Genomic DNA, 17,997 nt, shown 5'->3' with positions numbered 1-17,997 from the left:
ATAAATAAATTGGATGAGCTCAAAGAGTGTTTAAAACTGATCAGTGATGAAGAGAACGTGTCGCAAAATGAAATAATAAGACATGATGTGCAAATGGCATGAAGAAGGAAATCAAGAGCTGCACAAACACTTTGATCAAAAACAGCGGGAGGCTTTCTGGTGTTATTTTCTTCATGCTCAATATTTAAAAAGAAATTTGAGAATGACATTCCATTCCGCAACAGAGGCATCAGTGCGATACGTGACTTAGAAGGAGCATTCCTTTCTATATAAAGCTGCTTCAGACTGATGTCTCTCTGGGTCCATAAAAGTGTTGAGCCGTGGCACGCCAAGACCCTTGTTTTTCTTTTCTTGGGTCTTCTTCTTGTTTGCAAGATGTTGTTATTGTGGTTTTTCCACCCCAACCCCTTTGTGTAGCATACCCTTTCCACCACAAATTCATGCATGCATGCACACCCTTCCTAAGATGCCTCAGGAGAGATTTTTCTTCAATGAAATCCAGAACTGAGCTCCAGCAGGGTTACACGAGAGATCTGCGTGTTTCTGAGGTGGAGATGCATGTCAGACGGAGACAGGCAGGTAGGGAGTGTAGACTGAGGCGGGTTTGATGTGTGGCAGGCACTGTGCGCAGAGGTGAGCCCTCAGCGAGAGTTGTGTGCCGAGGACAGGACGAGCGAGGCGACGCCAGACGAGACAGAGAGTTAAAAGAGTGAATGAACACAGACACCGCGTGTCGCTGCTGAGAAGACAGGAAACGAAGGAAAGGGTGAGAGAAGAAGAGAGGAGGGGGGAAGGGGGGTTGCTTTGACACAACATGTGGAGCTGCTACTACATCAGGCACTCATGTGCAAGAGTTGAGTGGTTTCTACCCAGCAACTCACCCTCTTGGCCCCCCTGCCCAACAGACACACATACACACTCACACCATGACCTCCCCCTCTTTGCCAGCAGACAGCTCTTGCCAAATGGCAGCTCATGGTGCGATGCAAGCACCAACCAGGGCCCTGCATAAGGTGTGTGTGTGTGTGTGTGTGTGTGTGTGTGTGTTGGTGTGTGTGTGTGTGTGTGTGTGTGTGTGTGTGTGTGTGTGTGTGTGTGTGTGTGTGTGTGTGTGTGTGTGTGTGTGTGTGTGTGTTGTGTGTGTGTGTGTGTGTGTGTGTGTGTGACATGGGTTGAGGGTAGACGGAGGGAGGTAGTAACGGGGACTTGTTTTTGGCATGTTCACATACTGTGAACTAATGAGCACGTACGAAAAGAGAAAGGTACTCATGCATACACTGCTACACACGCAAATATATGAGCACGCAAGCGCAGAGTGTCGGCACGTGGCAGTACGGAGTGTGTGAAGCGACTGTTTGGTGTGTGTGTGTGTGTGTGTGTGTAAAAGACGTAGAGTGGTGTTTTTGGAGGCGATGGAGTCAAGCTGTGCTCATATTGAAGTTCTCGGCGGTAGGACTCCAGACTGCTGCACCGTGACCCAGTAAGAAACAAGGCCAGTGTGTTACTGGGTCTAACACCTACTGTGAAGCCATCACACACACCTTCAGACACACAGAGACTCATACAGAGAAACAAATATGCCAGCAGCAAAAGATACACATGCAAGGAGCTGAAAAAACACAGGAAAGACATGCAAAGACACACACTCGTGGCATTTGGCTCAGGCAGACTGCATAGTTAATTTTCTGTTTTATTACAATCACATGCTTCTTACTGCTTTAATGGATTCAAAGCATTGTTTACTCTAATGAATGCTGTTCAGACACACACAGTAACTGCAGACACACACAACAACACACTAACCACAGAGAGGTGAGGGGATTGGCAGATCTCACCAGTAGCTAGCTGTAAATTACCTTATTTCAACTTGCCTGTGTGTGTGTGTGTGTGTGTGTGTGTGTGTGTGTGTGTGTGTGTGTGTGTGTCTGTGTGTGTCTGTGTGTGTCTGTGTGTGTCTGTGTGTGTGTGTGTGAGTAGGCATCCCGGCTCCTAACATGAAGGCCATCCTGTGTTTTTTATGTTGCTCTGTGTGTGTGTGTGTTTTTTTGTGAGTGTGAGAGAGTCGACACACAAGAGTGCTACTTTTAACATGTTGGGGTAGATTTCATACATTTTTGTCAACATCTTCAGCACAGAAGATGCAGAAAACAGATCGATCGACAGAAAGGTAGATACACGGGCACCGTAAATACATGAATGCACACATGAGTCACGGAACACACGTGAGAAAATTGGCATTAAAAATAGAGCAAAGACTAGGAGGAGAAAAAACTGCTGCTCAAAGCTGCTAGAGAACAGGAAAAACAACGGGAGAGAGACACAGAGACTGTCTCCTGAGTTTTCTCCTCTGTCTCAGTGCTGATTGGGGTCAGTTCTCTGCCATTAACCAAGTGTAGACAGGGGAGGGCCAGAGCAGCCAGTCAAACTCCTCAGCTTTTATAGGGCTGTCTGATAATAAGGACTGGTGCCTTGGAGGAATGTTGCAGAAGGAATGTGCTTTTAACATGTCTGTGCTCCTAAACGCTGCTTTTTATGAATATGTATCTGGTTATCAAACGCGGCCTGGCACTCCTCTGAGATGATGCAGAGCTCTCACTTTCCTTGATTTGAAATACACCAGATAGCTTACCCCTGAGTCTCTTCAACCTGGCCTCCCTATCAGCTACCCAACACCCTTAATGATGGGAAAATACTACAAGCACAGACTCTTTTCTTTATGCTAGTTATGTGCTTGCCAGTTGGCAAAGGGAAATGTAATGTCTATCAGTCCATCAACTGAAAAGAAGTTGGGAAAACCAGCGTCCACTCAAAGTGCATTTATATATAGTCACAGAGAAGCATTATTACAAAAAGGTATTTGCCCTCCTGGCAAGTGTAAAAATAGATGTAGACACAGAAAGACACACAGTTAAACAGACCTGACTGTTTATAGCCCACATATAAAGATAGAAAACTTTTGAGGGGAAGGCAGATGGTCAGACTGAGAAAATAGCCCCGGTTTGTGAATGAGACTGTGTGACATTTGTGTGAAGTCCCCTGTATATTTTGCGCGTGTGTGCACGCACGGGGCCGTCAGCTCTCTCCCACCCTCATTGATGTGCCGGTCCATAAACACTTGGCCGTGACTCAGGCTCCCTAGTGGGCCGCGTAGCAGTGGCTGATGGGTAGATGATCTGAGCCATGCAGCTGCCGCCGCTCAAGGTGAACCGCCCAGGGCGCATAAATCTGCATGGATAATGAGGAGCTGCCGCAGAGAGCCCACTTAGAACCATTACACAACATTTGTGGTGCGTGAGAGAGTGTGTGCAAAAGAGAATGGGAGGTGAAGAGAGAGTGTTAGAGAATATTTGTTTAGAATATATGCAATGGTCAGTCTACTCCCCTCTTAGCTTCTTGTGTATCATCAATTATGCATTGTACGAGCATCATAAAACAAACATGATATTACTACTTTTCTGGAAATATAATTGATTTCTGTTTAAATCTTGCTTGTTTTTAACACAAAAGTGGTGTAAAAGGTTGATGCTTTGTGTCAAATACGGTGGCATACAACCGACAAAAAAAGCTTTCAGCCGGCTCATATCGCGCGTTGCAACGCCCACTTGAGCATTTATTCATCGTGTATTTTCTCCTCCATCAGCGATCCCTAAAACCGTGTGTGTTTGTGTGTTGTCTCACCACCCCAGCTACTGTATGTTCCAGCTTGCTGTCAGTGATGAACGACTCTCTGAAACACCCTCTGCAAGTCAGATGAGATATCCGAGTGTGATCGATTGCTTACGCCTGTATTTTCCCCTTATATGAGCGATTGCTCATTCCTTTCTAAATATCCTCTCATCCTTGGTCTGCACAGGGTCGGAATTCTGCTTCCGCAATTTCACCAGCTCCTCCGGCATGATCGAGTCCCCGGGCTTCCCGGATAAATACCCTCATAATCTGGAGTGCTCCTACATGATCATTGCCCCGCCCCACATGGACATCACGCTCACGTTCCTGACCTTTGACCTCGAGAACGACCCCCTGCTGGTGGGAGAGGGTGACTGCAAGTACGATTGGCTGGACGTGTGGGACGGCCTGCCACAAGGTGAGAGCACACGCACACAAACCGAATACTAACACGTGCATACACACTGGATAAAATCTGTATACACTCACTTATTAAGGTGCATGGAAATTAACACACACACATTCTACATTCATATCCACAAACAGAACCCACACAGACTCGTGCACATTCCCACACAGAAACTTCCATACCCATCTTCACTTCCCTGAGCAGCCGTAGCTGTCTTTAATGCACCTTACATTCCTTCACATTACATGCAGGAAACATAATTTCACACATGGAGCTGAAAGTGCTTCGACACCCCTACGGAGCAGCCCTTTCCCATGCCCCTCTTCCCTCTCCATAATAACTCCCTTCATCACCCCCTTCCTATCCTCCCTGTACTCCCTCCTTATCACCTAGCGCTTCCTTCCTCCCCCGGGCGAGTGAGAGTGATGGCTACGATGACTATCTGTTTGTATCCAATAGGAGGTGCCGTGCGTTGTGAAAGTGGCCTATCGGCCGAGATCAGGAAGTGGCGAGGGAAAAAACATTTGAGGATATTATCAAGGACTTTGATAGTGACCGCCATAGGGTAATGTTAGCCACTGTAGTGCTGATGAAAAGCACATTAGCAGCGGTGAGAGGTGAACTTCCCCCCTCTCTCTTGCTGACGTCCTTTCCCCCTTTTTTTGAAATGTGAAGCAGAGAACTGAGGATTTGCTCTAATTATTCTATTTCCAGTTACTACAAAAAGGGATCCAAGTGGATTTAAAATTGCAATTATAGCCTTGAATTTGGGGGCTTTGATAGCTGAAAACAATTTATACCATTCAAAGTTGAGAATTAGGAGGAAATTAAAGTGTAACCCAGTTACAGTGAGTCCTCGGGCATGAATGAGGGACAGGAGACAAAACGGAAGGGTAAAGATTTTGGTGTCTGGTGAGGGAGCTACTCTATTGTAATTCTCTTGGCCGTGGGTGCGCACACGTGTGTGTGTGTGTGTGTGTGTGTGTGTGTGCGTGCGTGCGTGCGTGCGCGCGCATTTGTCTGCAGCTGATCCCAGTGCAGCTTGCATTAAGGCAGGGATTCCAGTCCCCCTGCTGGTCCCTGGCTGAGACACACATGGCAGATGGATGGACAGACAGGAGAAAAAAGGGAGAGAGAGAGAGAGGAATGAGGGGAGGACGAAAAGTGGTGGAAGCATGCTGTGACTCATTAGACAACACTTACTGAAGCAGCGTGGCCACTGTCTTTCCAGGGCTGGATTCCGTTTCCTATTTTCCGTGAAAAGTACACCGTAGCGTCATATAGCAACCAGATTTTACTCCGCTTTTCTAGGCAAGGCAAGGCAAGGCAGCTTTATTTGTAGAGCACATCTCAGCAACAGGGCAATTCAAAGTGCTTTACACAAAATCATTTAAACAGATAAAACACAAGTACAAACAGTTAAAAATCATAAGCATTAAAAACCAATAAAACACATGAATAGACAGTTAAAAACAAAATAGAAACATTATGACACATAAAACAGAAGAATAAAAGTTACAGGGCAGCATAAGAAATTCAAAGAAATGAGCATTAATTTAAAGAAAGGCAGCATCAAAAAGAAAGGTCTTCAGCCCTGATTTAAAAGAACTGAGAGTAGCAGCGGATCTACAGGTTTCTGGGAGTTTATTCCAGATATGAGGAGCATAGAAACTGAAAGCTGCTTCACCCTGTTTAGTTCTGACTCTGGGGACAGAAAGTAGACCTGTCCCAGATGACCGGAGAGGTCTGGGGGGGGTCGTAGTGTAGAAGCAGATCAGAAATGTATTTTGGACCTAAACCGTTAAGGGATTTATAAACTAGCAAAAGTACCTTTATTTTCTAAATAAAAGCACAGACACCATAGTGTATTAGGGTTTTAAAAACCTTTATCGCAATATCACCCTGAAAATACTATTTAGAACCACCAAAACTACAACATGTAATTTGATTTATGTGTGTGTGTACGCAGTGGCTCCTCTGATCGGCCGGTACTGTGGGACAAAGATCCCTCCAGAGATCCAGTCGTCCTCCGGCCTGCTGTCCCTCTCCTTCCACACCGACATGGCTGTAGCCAAAGACGGCTTCTCCGCCCGGTACAACTTGACGCACAAAGAAGTCAGCGACTGTGAGTGCGAGATAACTTTTAGCGAGAGTGTGTTGGTTTGTCTACCTGTTTTTCTTACCACCTATATTTTCTCTCTTTCAACCGTTTCTTCTCCGTCATCTCTGCTGTCTTTCTTTCTTCTTCTTTTACTCCTCTTACCCTCTCGATCTTTTCAGCTCTGCCTATTTAAATGCTATATAAACCTCAGAGCTCTCTCTCAGCGCTCTCTGTCTATTTTCCTCTCTCCTAAGAGAGCAGGATTTCTCAGAAGCAGACTCATGCTATTTTCTTTCAGAATATAAATCAACTCCACCTCAATTTACTTCTGCTCACCTGTTGGGCTGCTTTCTGTCTCCCTTTGCCCTTTCTCTGTCTGGATTTACCTTTTCGTCTCTGTCTTCAAGCTCTGTAATATGCAGCTTAGATCTTTTCTTTCAGTGCTCTCGCATCTGTCATCCATCCATTCAACTTTCCTTCCATCCTCTTTTCCTTTTTTTTCCCTGACAGCTTACTTTCCATCTCCACAGTCATGTCAACAAGTATACAGTTAACGCTCTGCTTTCTCCATCTCCCCCCTCTTCCTCTCTCTTTCCCCCACCAGCGTTCCACTGTAGCATGGCGCTCGGTATGGAGTCGGGGAAGATCAGCGATGATCAGATCACCGCATCCACAACATTCTACGACAACCGCTGGTTGCCACGCCAGGCCCGCCTCAACAACGACGACAACGCCTGGACGCCTTCAGAGGACAGCAACAAGGAGTATATACAGGTCAGGGTTTACAGATCGGAAAATTCTAATAATTCCACACAAAGAGACCACACAGAGCGAGACATCTGAATCAGCATTACTTTCACTTGCTGAGGACAATAAATGTAGAGAATGTGTCTTTGTGATACTATAGTATAGAGGAGAAGATGCGCCTGGGCATCAGCGTCTCCTATACAGTGAGGACATACAGCAGGACACACACACACCCACCCACACACACACACACACACACACACCCACTGAAAGGAAGGAACTGTAAACTGGTGATAAGGAAGTGCTTCTGGGCTCTAAATCTTTTCAGTTTCAAGCACACCCGGCCCACGTGTACACATGCATAGGTAGACGCACACACAGGCACAGAGGAGAGCGGCGAGGCGCCCGTGATTGATGAAGGAGCTCTTCAGGAATGCATCCCAACACTACGCCATTGATCTTTGCCTCCAGCCTTCCTTCGTATACACACAACAATACAAAAACACACACACACACACACACACACACACACACACACACCACCTAAGCTCTCTCAGCAGTAGGCCACAGTTGGTGTCCATCCCCTGCTGTCTGTGTGACAGATAGACACACCAGCTGGTCTGTCTCTGTTATCTACATCAGCCCTGAGCACCATAAATCCCTACAGCAATCTACACCGCCGTCCTATTAATCTGTTCCACTCGGTTATTGAGAGTTTTAAATTATTTCTTTTTTTTTTTTTTCCAGGTTGACCTGCACTTCCTCAAGGTTTTGACAGGCATCGCCACACAGGGTGCCATTTCCAAGGAGACGCTGAAGTCCTACTACGTCACTACCTTCAAACTGGAGGTCAGCACCAACGGGGAGGACTGGATGGTCTACCGCCACGGCAAGAACCACAAGGTAGGAACTAGCAGAAGAAATGCATAGCAATAGGACTTTCCTCATCCAGGACATGAAGTTACAAGGCCCTCTTTTTTTTTTTAAGCTTTATACCACCATCCTGATACGTTCTTTAACAACAGAGGCTGTTGTGTGGGTCCGAGAGCCATATCAATAGATGGAACATTCCTGAAGGAGCCGTTCCCCTTCGTGGACTGTTTATGAACCGGAGTCACCAACCCAGTCATGAGGCTGAGAAAGAGGGAATAGCAGGGAGGAAGAGATAGAGAGAGGAGGGGAAGCTGACAAACAAGAACAATGGAGTCCTCTATGTTCCCTTATCTGCACTAGTTATTCATCATCTCTCTCACAACAACGTGCGCACGCACACATAAACACACACACACACACCTGGGGTTGTGAAGTCAGGTGTGGACCGAGCAAATTTGGGTTTAATAGCAACATTATTTAGTGAAAATGATGAGTGTTTAGGGCTTTGTGTGTAGGATGGGGGGCTGCCTTCACACACAGGCCTGTGTATGAATGTATGTTCAGTACAGTGCAGGTTGTTCTTCTGAGCTACAGTAAGCCTGTCTCCAGGGGATTTGAACTATGTCCCTCACATCTGGGTTAAGGTCACTGTGGATTGCAAGCGGCAAAATAGAGAGTGGTAAGACTAGGGGGGAGGTATGGAGGGTTAATCCACACTTACTTACCCACATAGACTGGGGGCCCCCTTCTGTGTGTGCCCGTGATTGGTTTGGGTGGGGCTGGTCGGGGGTATTTGATGTGGAGATTATTGAGCAAAACGTGGATTTGACTTAAAAAGTCAACATCTGTGCAATTTTAACCCCCCTCACATACACACACTCCTTTCACACACACACATGCAAAATCCACAGGACCCCCCCTTAAAATAACCTCTGGCTGATCTCGCTGCCTGGAGATCTGTGCGTGTCCGCGCATATGTATATGATGTGTGCCTGTCTGCACTACTGTGTAATCTGAGTCCACTAATCTGTCTGAGCAGGAAAAAAAAACAAAACTGTTAGGACACTTTCAGACAGATGCATCAACGTGCATTTAGGAGAGGTGCTGCTTGTATGAGTGGTCGCTATAAAATTGGTTATGTTTTCAGCTTTTAGAAAATCCAGTAGGAAAATGAAAGATCAATAAAAGATAGCAGACACATTCGACTTGATTCAGCCAACCAAAGGGTTTGGGAATATTCCTCAAAAACAAGTTGAAACCAGGAAATCAAGTCTGCTACTTTTACTAATGGAACGTTACATTATTATTATAGATACATGAAATATTTAAGTACCGCCTGCTTGTGATGATCATAAAGAAAACATGACAACATTTTTGTAAGTTTCTCTTTGTATTTTTGGTGACCACAGACTGACGGATGGATGGGATTGAGGAATTACACCTTTGACTACTGGCACATAATTTGCCGTTATGATTTGAGCCCGGCCTGACTTTATAATGCCAGTACTGAAGAGATTATTGTACTCCTAACTGTCCTCGTTAGCCAGGTTCTCCTCTGGTCCCGGTGGGCTGGCGGTTGAATCTTCCGTGACTGCTAATCCACCAGTCTGGTCGTACAAACTCCCAGTTAGCCCGTCCTAAGCCCCCTAAAGAGCCCTTAAGTGGTTGAAACTGAATTCTCGTCAGGGAGTCCTGTAATGACTGGGATTTGGTTCTTGTAATTGTCATTTAACAGTGAGCTCAAAGTTAATGTGGCTTTGGAAGAGTGGGTGTGTGCGTGTGTCAGCGGTGTTGGTGGAAGGTTGAGCCGTGAGCCTGTGCATCAGATATGATTCACCGATGAATAAAAAGGACCGGCTTGGCAGTTCCAGCCTCGCTGTGTTTGTTATTGGGGGAGAGGGCGCGTTGCCATTTATTGTCAAGATTTGTGTTCTTATTTGCTGTGTTAACAACGACTGAAGGATTTAATGCCAATAAAGATAATTTGACAGAAAGAGTGGCAGAGAGAAGCTGAAAAAGGAAAGGCATTGTGGGAAATGGCACTTTTTTTGTAAAGAATTGAAAGTGCTGTCAGAAGAGAAAAACACAAGCACTGCAGATTGCACACCTCAGTCACACCAGTGTGTCTGTGTCTGTGTGTGTGTGTGTGTGTGTCTGTGTGTGTGTGTCTGTGTGTGCGTGTTTGTGATTTTCTGCAAGCCAACACATTTTCAGTTTGACACCCATGTGACTTGTTAATTTTGAATCACACTCCTCTCTTATGCACCTCATTACTTGATGAGACGCTAGCACACTTAGGAATTGCCTATCTCTCACAGACACACACACTCGCACATGGATACAAAAACACAATGATTTATTTTGTAGCGGTACCATAGACACAAGTGCGCCAAACAAAGTAACATTAAAGGCACACACTCTAATCTGTCCAACATGCACACACACACACACACACACACACACACACACACACACACACACACACACACACACACACACACACACACACACACACACACACACACACACACACACACACAACACACACCACAGTAACCTGGGAGAGGAAAAAGAAAAATATGCCAAGACAGCATTTCAGCCCTCTCCTCCGTTACACTGTCACACAACCTCACACAGACACACACTTTGTTTTTTACCGACTCATTCTTCAAGCTTACGCAAAATACTTTGAATTCCTGCACATGCTCACATCCACGCACATGTGGACGGACGGAGTCAAACACAACTGGTAACGTTGGTACAAAGTGGGAGACTTCGACCTTAGTTGTTGTAAGATTTGTAGGGATCACTGCTTCAACCTCACACGCATGCACACATACACACACACACACACACACACACACACACCGCTCAGCTTGCTCACTCTTAGAGCCAGTAGTGGAGAGCGGCCAGCTGGAACCAGTTCATACTGTCAACATCTTCATACCGAGAACGAGAGAGGGAGAAAGCGTCTGGAGCAAAGACGGAGGGTTGGAGGGGGGTAATGGCTAGAAAGAAAGAAGCAGAAAGATAGAGAGAGAGAGGGAATAACTAAAGCAAGAAGACAGGGATGACGAGTGTAATGGACAGAGAAAGAGACTGGGATCAAGGGAACCACACAGGGATGAAAAAGTGGCTGGGAAACGAATAATGTCTTGTGCAGAGGCCGCCGCGGCTCCCTGTGGTGCCATCAGCTTGAAGGAACACACTGGCAGAGGAAGGAGACATGTGCCAAAAACACAGAATTGAGAGAGAAAGGGAGAGATGGTAAATGAATCAAGCTATGATGCATATATCTATCCACCCATCGTTGTCCAGAGAGCAAATATTCTTAGCTCTAACAAGAATCCTGTGAAATTAAGTCTGTTTTTGATTCACACAAGCTTCTTTTTTACTCTGTGTACTGGTCCAGGGCGTGTTGGATCTTGTGAAAGGGCGTTTGCTATTACACACGCCTTTCACTGTGACCTCGTTCTCCAGAGAGGGCATCAATAGTTAAATACCCATGGTCCCTGTGTCCCGACAATGTCCACTCAAACGGTGGAAAAGTCTGGCCGACGCATGCTGCTTTCTGTGTGGGAGTGTGTGTGCGCGGGCAGGGCCTGGTTATTTTTTCATGAGTCTCCACAATCGGAGACGCAACATGACAACGTTAATTATTCAGCCTACCTCGCCTGCACGTCACGTGACGGGCAAGGCTCGCATTGACACGCATAGTCAATCAACAAGAAAAAAAACATGCTAGTCGTCAGGCAGATTGCAGAGGTGGTCCAGACAGCAGACTGGCATCTACAACACAAGCATACATCTCAATTCATGCCAAAGTCCCAGTTAGTCAAAAAGTAACCACGTTATCTACAAGTTGGTCAATGAGCAACCATCTGCTTCCTCAGGCCGTTGACCTTTAACCTTGGAAGTAATGGGTTCAGAGGTCAAACGAGTGACCTCTCAGGTAGGGGAGGAAGTGGAGAAGACAACAGTAGCTGAGAGCCAACTGACAACTTGTCTTTGTTTTTGTCTCTCGTCCGTCTTTAGTTTGTTCTCTCTCCTCTCACATCCAAAAGAAAAATGGAAAGAGCGTCTTAAGAGCCAATTGTTATTGAATGAATTGTCTGTAATAGTAATGTTGGCCATAGTCTCTGCTTTTATCCAAAGATGAAAACAAAGGAAAGCAGCTGAAAGTATTGCACCGGCTAATAGCCTTTTAGTCTTTGTGGGGCATCTCGAACGATTGGACGTTTCTGGGAACTTTTAGCGGACAAAAATTGCACAGACTTACAGTATCTAAAGCATTTATCGACCTAATCATGCCAAGTTTAGATTTTTTTTTATTTTTTTTTATTTTGATCATATAATTTCTTTATTGAAAAAAAAATCACAATGGATGTAATAGTCTGCAATTCATTTCATTTTTTTCAAGGAGGAAAGTCTATTGAATTGAGGTGTTTTGCCTTATTAAAGTGTTCATATTATGCTCATTTTCAGGTTCAGAATTGCATTTAGAGGTAATATCAGAATAGGTTTACATGGTTACATTTTCAAAAGACATTATTTTTGTTGTACTGCACATTGCTGCAGCTCCTCTTTTCACCCTGTGTGTCGAGCTCTCTGCTTTAGCGACAGAGTGAGGCATCTCACTTCTGTTCCATTTGTTGGGAGTTGCACATGCGCATTGCCTAGGTAAGGACTACTAGCCAGTCAGAAGCAGAGTATGAGGGCGTGCCATGCTAGCAGCTAGCTAGTGACGCATGTTTCTCACAGAAGTAAAGACTGTACCACAATAGAGCTGTTTGGAGCAGTTGGTCTCTAGAAGATGGTAAGTCCCTCTGGAATGGACTTTGGGCTCTTTGTTAACCTATTATATGCACAAAAAAGAGATATATAACACAATAAAGGAAAGGGAAAAAGCCAAAAAAAAAGCATATGAGCACTTGAAGAGATAAATGCTTGGATTTCCTGTTTCAGTGATGAATCTGTCCGTTGTTCTGTCCTTCCTACTCGCCACCACTCCTTCCACATTCCTCCGTTCATATTCCTCAATCAGTTCTATCTGCTGCCCTCCATTCAACCTTCTTTTTTTCACCTCTCTCTCTCTCTCTCATCCGCCTCCACCCCTCTCTTCATCTGTTTTTAACTATTCTTCTGAGGACTCCTCCTCCCTGCAGTCATTTTCTTGTTTTTCCTGTCCTCCGCTCTTCCCTCCATGCTGCTCTTTGTTTCATAGTCAGAATGTCTGGGAGTGGTAAAGATGGGTCGGTTGAACTGTACGAGAGGCAAGCCCTCCATCATACGCACGTCTTTGTGTGAGCTTGTGTGGGTGTTTATATAACCCCCATAAGAGCCCACATCCACTGTTTGGCCTCTTAGGTAAACATACCGGCTGTCTATCCTCATCCAGCAGCAGATACAGCAGAGATAGAGCTGCTTATCTGTTCAAACACTCACACTGCTTTGTATTGCCAGTGTCAGCTCCACTTGATTAAATCAGGCCATGCCCAAAATCAAATAAAACCCCTCGAGTAGGATTTTGAAGTCGTATCTCTCATATATCCCACTGGTTATGGAATTTCTGGAATATCATATTATCTTTTTTTTTTCTTTTTTAGGCATGCGCCTGTCAGGGAATTTTACAAATAGGTCACTTTACACCAATATGGCAGAGTAATATTTTCAAACTCAAAACTAAAATCCCACTGTTTATCACTTATAATGAAAAACAACATTATCAAAACAAGACAGAATGAAATCTTCAGACTAAGGGAGCGTGCTTTGGTTTGATCATCGTGTGCTTGGATCGGAGTAAAAGAGAAATCATGTAGGGATCTTTTTTTAAGAGATGATGCCTTTTAATCTTTAATTCAGCTGCTTGTAGCAGTTGTCTTTCCATCTTCCCATTGTGCGTAGTGGCCGTGATGTTCGTCAGTGTGGTTTGGAGAATATTTGCCGGCTCTCCCATCAGCCGGCCTTGTCGACCACAGACAGGCTGAATGACACTTAACAGTCACTCAGGCAATTAAAAGACTTCCTCTGCTCATCTGATTGTGTAGGATCTGTGTGTGTTTCTGTGGTTTCCTGTGGTTTCCTGTGTCACTGTGTGTGTGGTGTGTTTGTAGCCACCAACAAGAGGAAAAAATGCAGAGGAGGTGAGAGAGGATGTGTTCAGTGATATCAACGGTACGGTTTTGAAGAAAGAATTAAAGAGAAAATGGAGGTGTAAAGATGTAGGTATATGTGGTAAGTAACACCAGACAGAGAGTAGGAAAAAGGGGGAGATTATTTATAATTACAAAAACGTTATGGTTTTGGGGAAAACTTGGGTGATACAAAAATACGAAAGAAAGGAAGACTCATGTCTGTCATTGAATGTCTCCGTCCAACGCCCTCAAGCATCACGGGTCTTTTCTGCCCAAAACAGGAAGTAACTCAACCGCCCTGGTTACATTTGCCCTCCAACCCCTGCTGCCCCACCCGCTGCTTAAAAGCAAATGGAAGGAAGGGAGTGTTCATAAAGAAGAAGTTAATGTTGATGCTTTGCGAAGATAATTTCACTTATATCCTGCCCACCTGGACGCACTTCCTGCGTCCAACGGCGAATCGTGTTTGGTAGTTTCAGGTCAAGTGTCCCACAGCTTCCTGCGACCAACAACGTTGAGGTGTGTGTGTGTGTGTGTGTGTGTGTGTGTGTGTGTGTGTGTGTGTGTGTGTGTGTGTGTGTGTGTGTGTGTGTGTGTGTGTGTGTGTGGTGTGTGGTGTGTGTGTGTGTGTGTGTGTGTGTGTGTGTGTGTGTGTCCGTGTGTGTGTGTGTGTGTGTGTGTGTGTGTCCGTGTCCCTCATCCATCGTCAGGTTTTCCCAGCCTCCCAGCACCGAACCTTTGACCCCAAAACACATCGACAGCTGGGCTTGTGACATTGGATCCATGTTTGGGTTGTCTCTGCTTTGTCCGGCCTGCCACTGTGTGTGTGTGTGTGTGTGTGTGTGTGTGTGTGTGTAGCCAAGTGAAACCGGGCACCGTGGGTGGGTGTAGAGCCAGAGGTAGTGTGTGTGAGAAAAAGAGAGATAAGACCTAAAGGCATAAGCAGCACATCTCCTTCTGACAATAACCTTTGTCTTCTATTTGTCGTTCGTTTTCCCAGATTTTCCACGGTAACACAGACCCGGCCGAGGTGGTTCTGAACCGGGTCCCGCAGCCAGTTCTGGCCCGGTTTGTTCGGATCCGACCACAGACCTGGAGGAACGGCATCGCCCTGCGCTTTGAGCTCTACGGATGCCAGATTACAGGTGTGTGTGGCCGCGTCACAAGGTTCGACCTGTCTATTTTGCCTAAGGAAAGTTGACTTTGCCAGAATCACGCGTCTTCGCAATTGTGCAGTTTGACTGAACAGACACGACAACGGTTTTCTGCTGCACTCGGGTTCTCGTTCAAAGGCAATTGAACAAAGCTGATGAGAGAGCTTTAGGGATTTCAAAGCAGCAATGCTGTGGTCTGAAGTGTGCCTTTTCTGCTGCTTGTCATTAAAAAGAAATCTCTATATATAATTTGCTTTAAAAAGATAATTAAACACCAGCTAAACAATAATCTACTAAATTGTAAAAACCAACAACACACACACACACGTGTATTTAGTCTCTTTCCCACACTTTCCCTTGCTGTCTTTTAAACATAGCACGCCGTGGGCTAATTATAGGAAACTTTTACTCTATTCTTCCTTCCAGAGGCACCGCCAGTGTCATTTCCCTCTCTCGGCGTTCTCCCACTTCTTCTCCGTGCTCGCGTTCTGTCTCTCGATCTCCCCCAGCGATGCCTCTCTTCCCTCTCATAGTATTAGAGACTCTCTTGATGTGTCCTCTTTTCTCTGTGAGCTCCTCTATATTGAGAAATGAGTACCAATCAATCATTCATGGCTCCCTGTTCACGCTTACATCAGAAACTGTGATTCGCTTCAGCCTCAACAGCTGCTATTGAAATAACTATTAGCTCCTACAGTACAGGTGTACACACACACACACACACACACACTCAGGCTAAATATAGCAGATGACCCCATAAGCGGGTGCATCCTTTGAAATGTACACAGACACCACCCACCGGCGCGCACACACACATGCATATACTTCCTGTGCCTTTTATTCATTATTTACATCTCCTGCTTTCGTAGTGACATAACAGCATGAAACTTTGATCTGTGTTCTCTTAAACCGTCAGCACAACTAACATCTCTCCATCGCCCTTCCTCCTGCCCTTTCTCTCTTCCTCTGTGTACCTTCTTCAAGCTCTCTCTACCTCATCCACCACCCACAGTGTCTCGCTCCTCCTCCCTCGTTCCTTCCCTCTCCCATGGTGTCTCTGTGGGAGCCTCACCTCAAACATCTTGCTCTCCCCCTAGCTTCCCCAAGCTCCGTCTCTCTTTCTTTTTGGTACTTATTTTCTCACTCTTTACGCTCTCTACTTCTTTGCCTCCCGACTCCTGGTATTATACCTCCCTTATCCCCTTAATGCTCATTTCTCCCTCTCACATACTCCGTCAGCAAGTTACTTTCAATGCTACTCGCTCATCCATATCTGAATGCGTTTCCAAGTGCTTTTGCATGTACGTAGAACTTTCCCTCAGCTGGTGAAAGTACACAAAATGTTTGCAGCATAATGAACAGACAAGCTATTGTAGAGAATGTAAAGATACAAGTACCTTTTCAAAATGTTTGTGTGAGATGTGAAGTGCATGAATGCACAGCAGGAAAGTCAGCGTATGCTTTTATTCTCACTTAAGGCAATGCAATTGCATATTTAAGCAATAGTGCTGTGCTACACATCTCTTTTTCGCCCCTCCGTCTTCAGTCTTCAGGGTGGGAATATGTGTAACAGCATGAATGTATGTTAGGTCATCGCTAAAACTTCTTCATCAAAGCGCCTCTGAGGTGAAGGTTAAACTTATCTCTCCCTTCTCCGCCTTCCACTCCAGATGCTCCGTGTTCAGACCTGCAGGGCCTGCTGTCTGGCCTGCTCCCTGATGCCCAGATCTCAGCCTCCTCCAGCAGGGATATGGTGTGGAACCCTGCGACCGCCCGTCTGGTCGCCAGTCGCTCCGGCTGGTTCCCTAACCCTGCACAGCCCCTGGCTGGAGAGGAGTGGCTTCAGGTACAAGAGGGTTTTTAATTGCATTTATTGTACATTTTCACTCTATGTTTCCAGATGATGTCACCTTAAAAGCACCAATAATGAACATTGAAATGAATGCATCCACTGGTAACCTATGTAGTGCATTTTATATATTGTGCCATGGTGTTCAATTTAGTGCTAAATATGCAAGACAAAAGCCAGCAAGAGTATGGTTGGGGTAATTGTTGTTGTTTTACAGTAAAAATGTCATGTTTATATATGCAACAAGTAGTCCCTTTAAACTCTGGCTTTATAGTGCCATTTCAGCTGCCAGAGGCAACCAAGCTAAAACAAGTAGGTGTTTGGTGTTTTTTCCCCCAACGTCTCTTTCCAGGCAGCGCGGCAAGGTTAGGGTCAAGGTTAGGGTTAGCTGCCTGGAAGGCGACGTTAGAGGCAAAAAACACCATCGAGCAAACAAGTAGCACAGCTGTATTAAAACATAACCATGTGTTGTGTAAAATACATTCATCACCATGCATTAATCTGAATCTGACCTCCACAGGTGGACCTCGGGGTGCCTAAGACGGTGCGCGGAGTGATCACCCAGGGAGCAAGGGGAGGCGACGCAGGAAGCGGGGCGACCACAGATAACCGGGCGTTTGTCAGGAAGTACAAAGTGGCACACAGCCTGAATGGAAAAGAGTGGAATTTCATCATGGACAGCAAGACTAGCCTGCCCAAGGTGGGTGGGTGAGGGCGGAAGATAGACGGCAAAATGATGTGTTTGCAAGTAAACTTCCCCCATACAGACAAACCACCATGATGACATTTGTATTTGTGTGTTTCTGGACAGATCTTTGAGGGGAACACACACTACGACAACCCAGAGCTGCGCCATTTTGAGGAGATAGTGTCCCAGTATGTCCGGCTGTATCCAGAGAGGTGGTCTCCAGCAGGAATCGGGATGAGAGTGGAGATACTGGGCTGTGACCTTCCAGGTAGGGCATTCTGCTATTGCTTAAATGACAGGGGAATCATTTTATATATGATTATTTGCTACTTGCACTATTCAAGGCTAAATTATTTGCCCCGCACTGTAATGAACC

General features: G+C 45.6%; 1 protein-coding gene across 2 annotated transcripts in view; it reads left to right on the top strand.

Annotated features, from left to right (window-relative positions):
• Positions 1-17,997, top strand: part of nrp2a (neuropilin 2a) — a 61,011-nt gene that overhangs the window by 23,141 nt on the left and 19,873 nt on the right. For both annotated transcript variants that reach the window (XM_032506369.1, XM_032506370.1), the window contains exons 4-11: positions 3,854-4,084; positions 6,045-6,200; positions 6,781-6,950; positions 7,671-7,826; positions 14,931-15,075; positions 16,755-16,930; positions 17,454-17,633; positions 17,745-17,889. In XM_032506369.1, the coding sequence (XP_032362260.1) occupies positions 3,854-4,084; positions 6,045-6,200; positions 6,781-6,950; positions 7,671-7,826; positions 14,931-15,075; positions 16,755-16,930; positions 17,454-17,633; positions 17,745-17,889 (1,359 nt within the window). The remainder of the gene's footprint in view (positions 1-3,853; positions 4,085-6,044; positions 6,201-6,780; positions 6,951-7,670; positions 7,827-14,930; positions 15,076-16,754; positions 16,931-17,453; positions 17,634-17,744; positions 17,890-17,997) is intronic.

The sequence above is a fragment of the Etheostoma spectabile genome, chromosome 24 (assembly GCF_008692095.1).
Source record: "Etheostoma spectabile isolate EspeVRDwgs_2016 chromosome 24, UIUC_Espe_1.0, whole genome shotgun sequence".
NCBI classification, from domain to species: domain Eukaryota; kingdom Metazoa; phylum Chordata; class Actinopteri; order Perciformes; family Percidae; genus Etheostoma; species Etheostoma spectabile.
The sequence above is the reverse complement of the archived record's forward strand: the minus strand, read 5'-3'. Positions and strand labels throughout refer to the sequence as shown.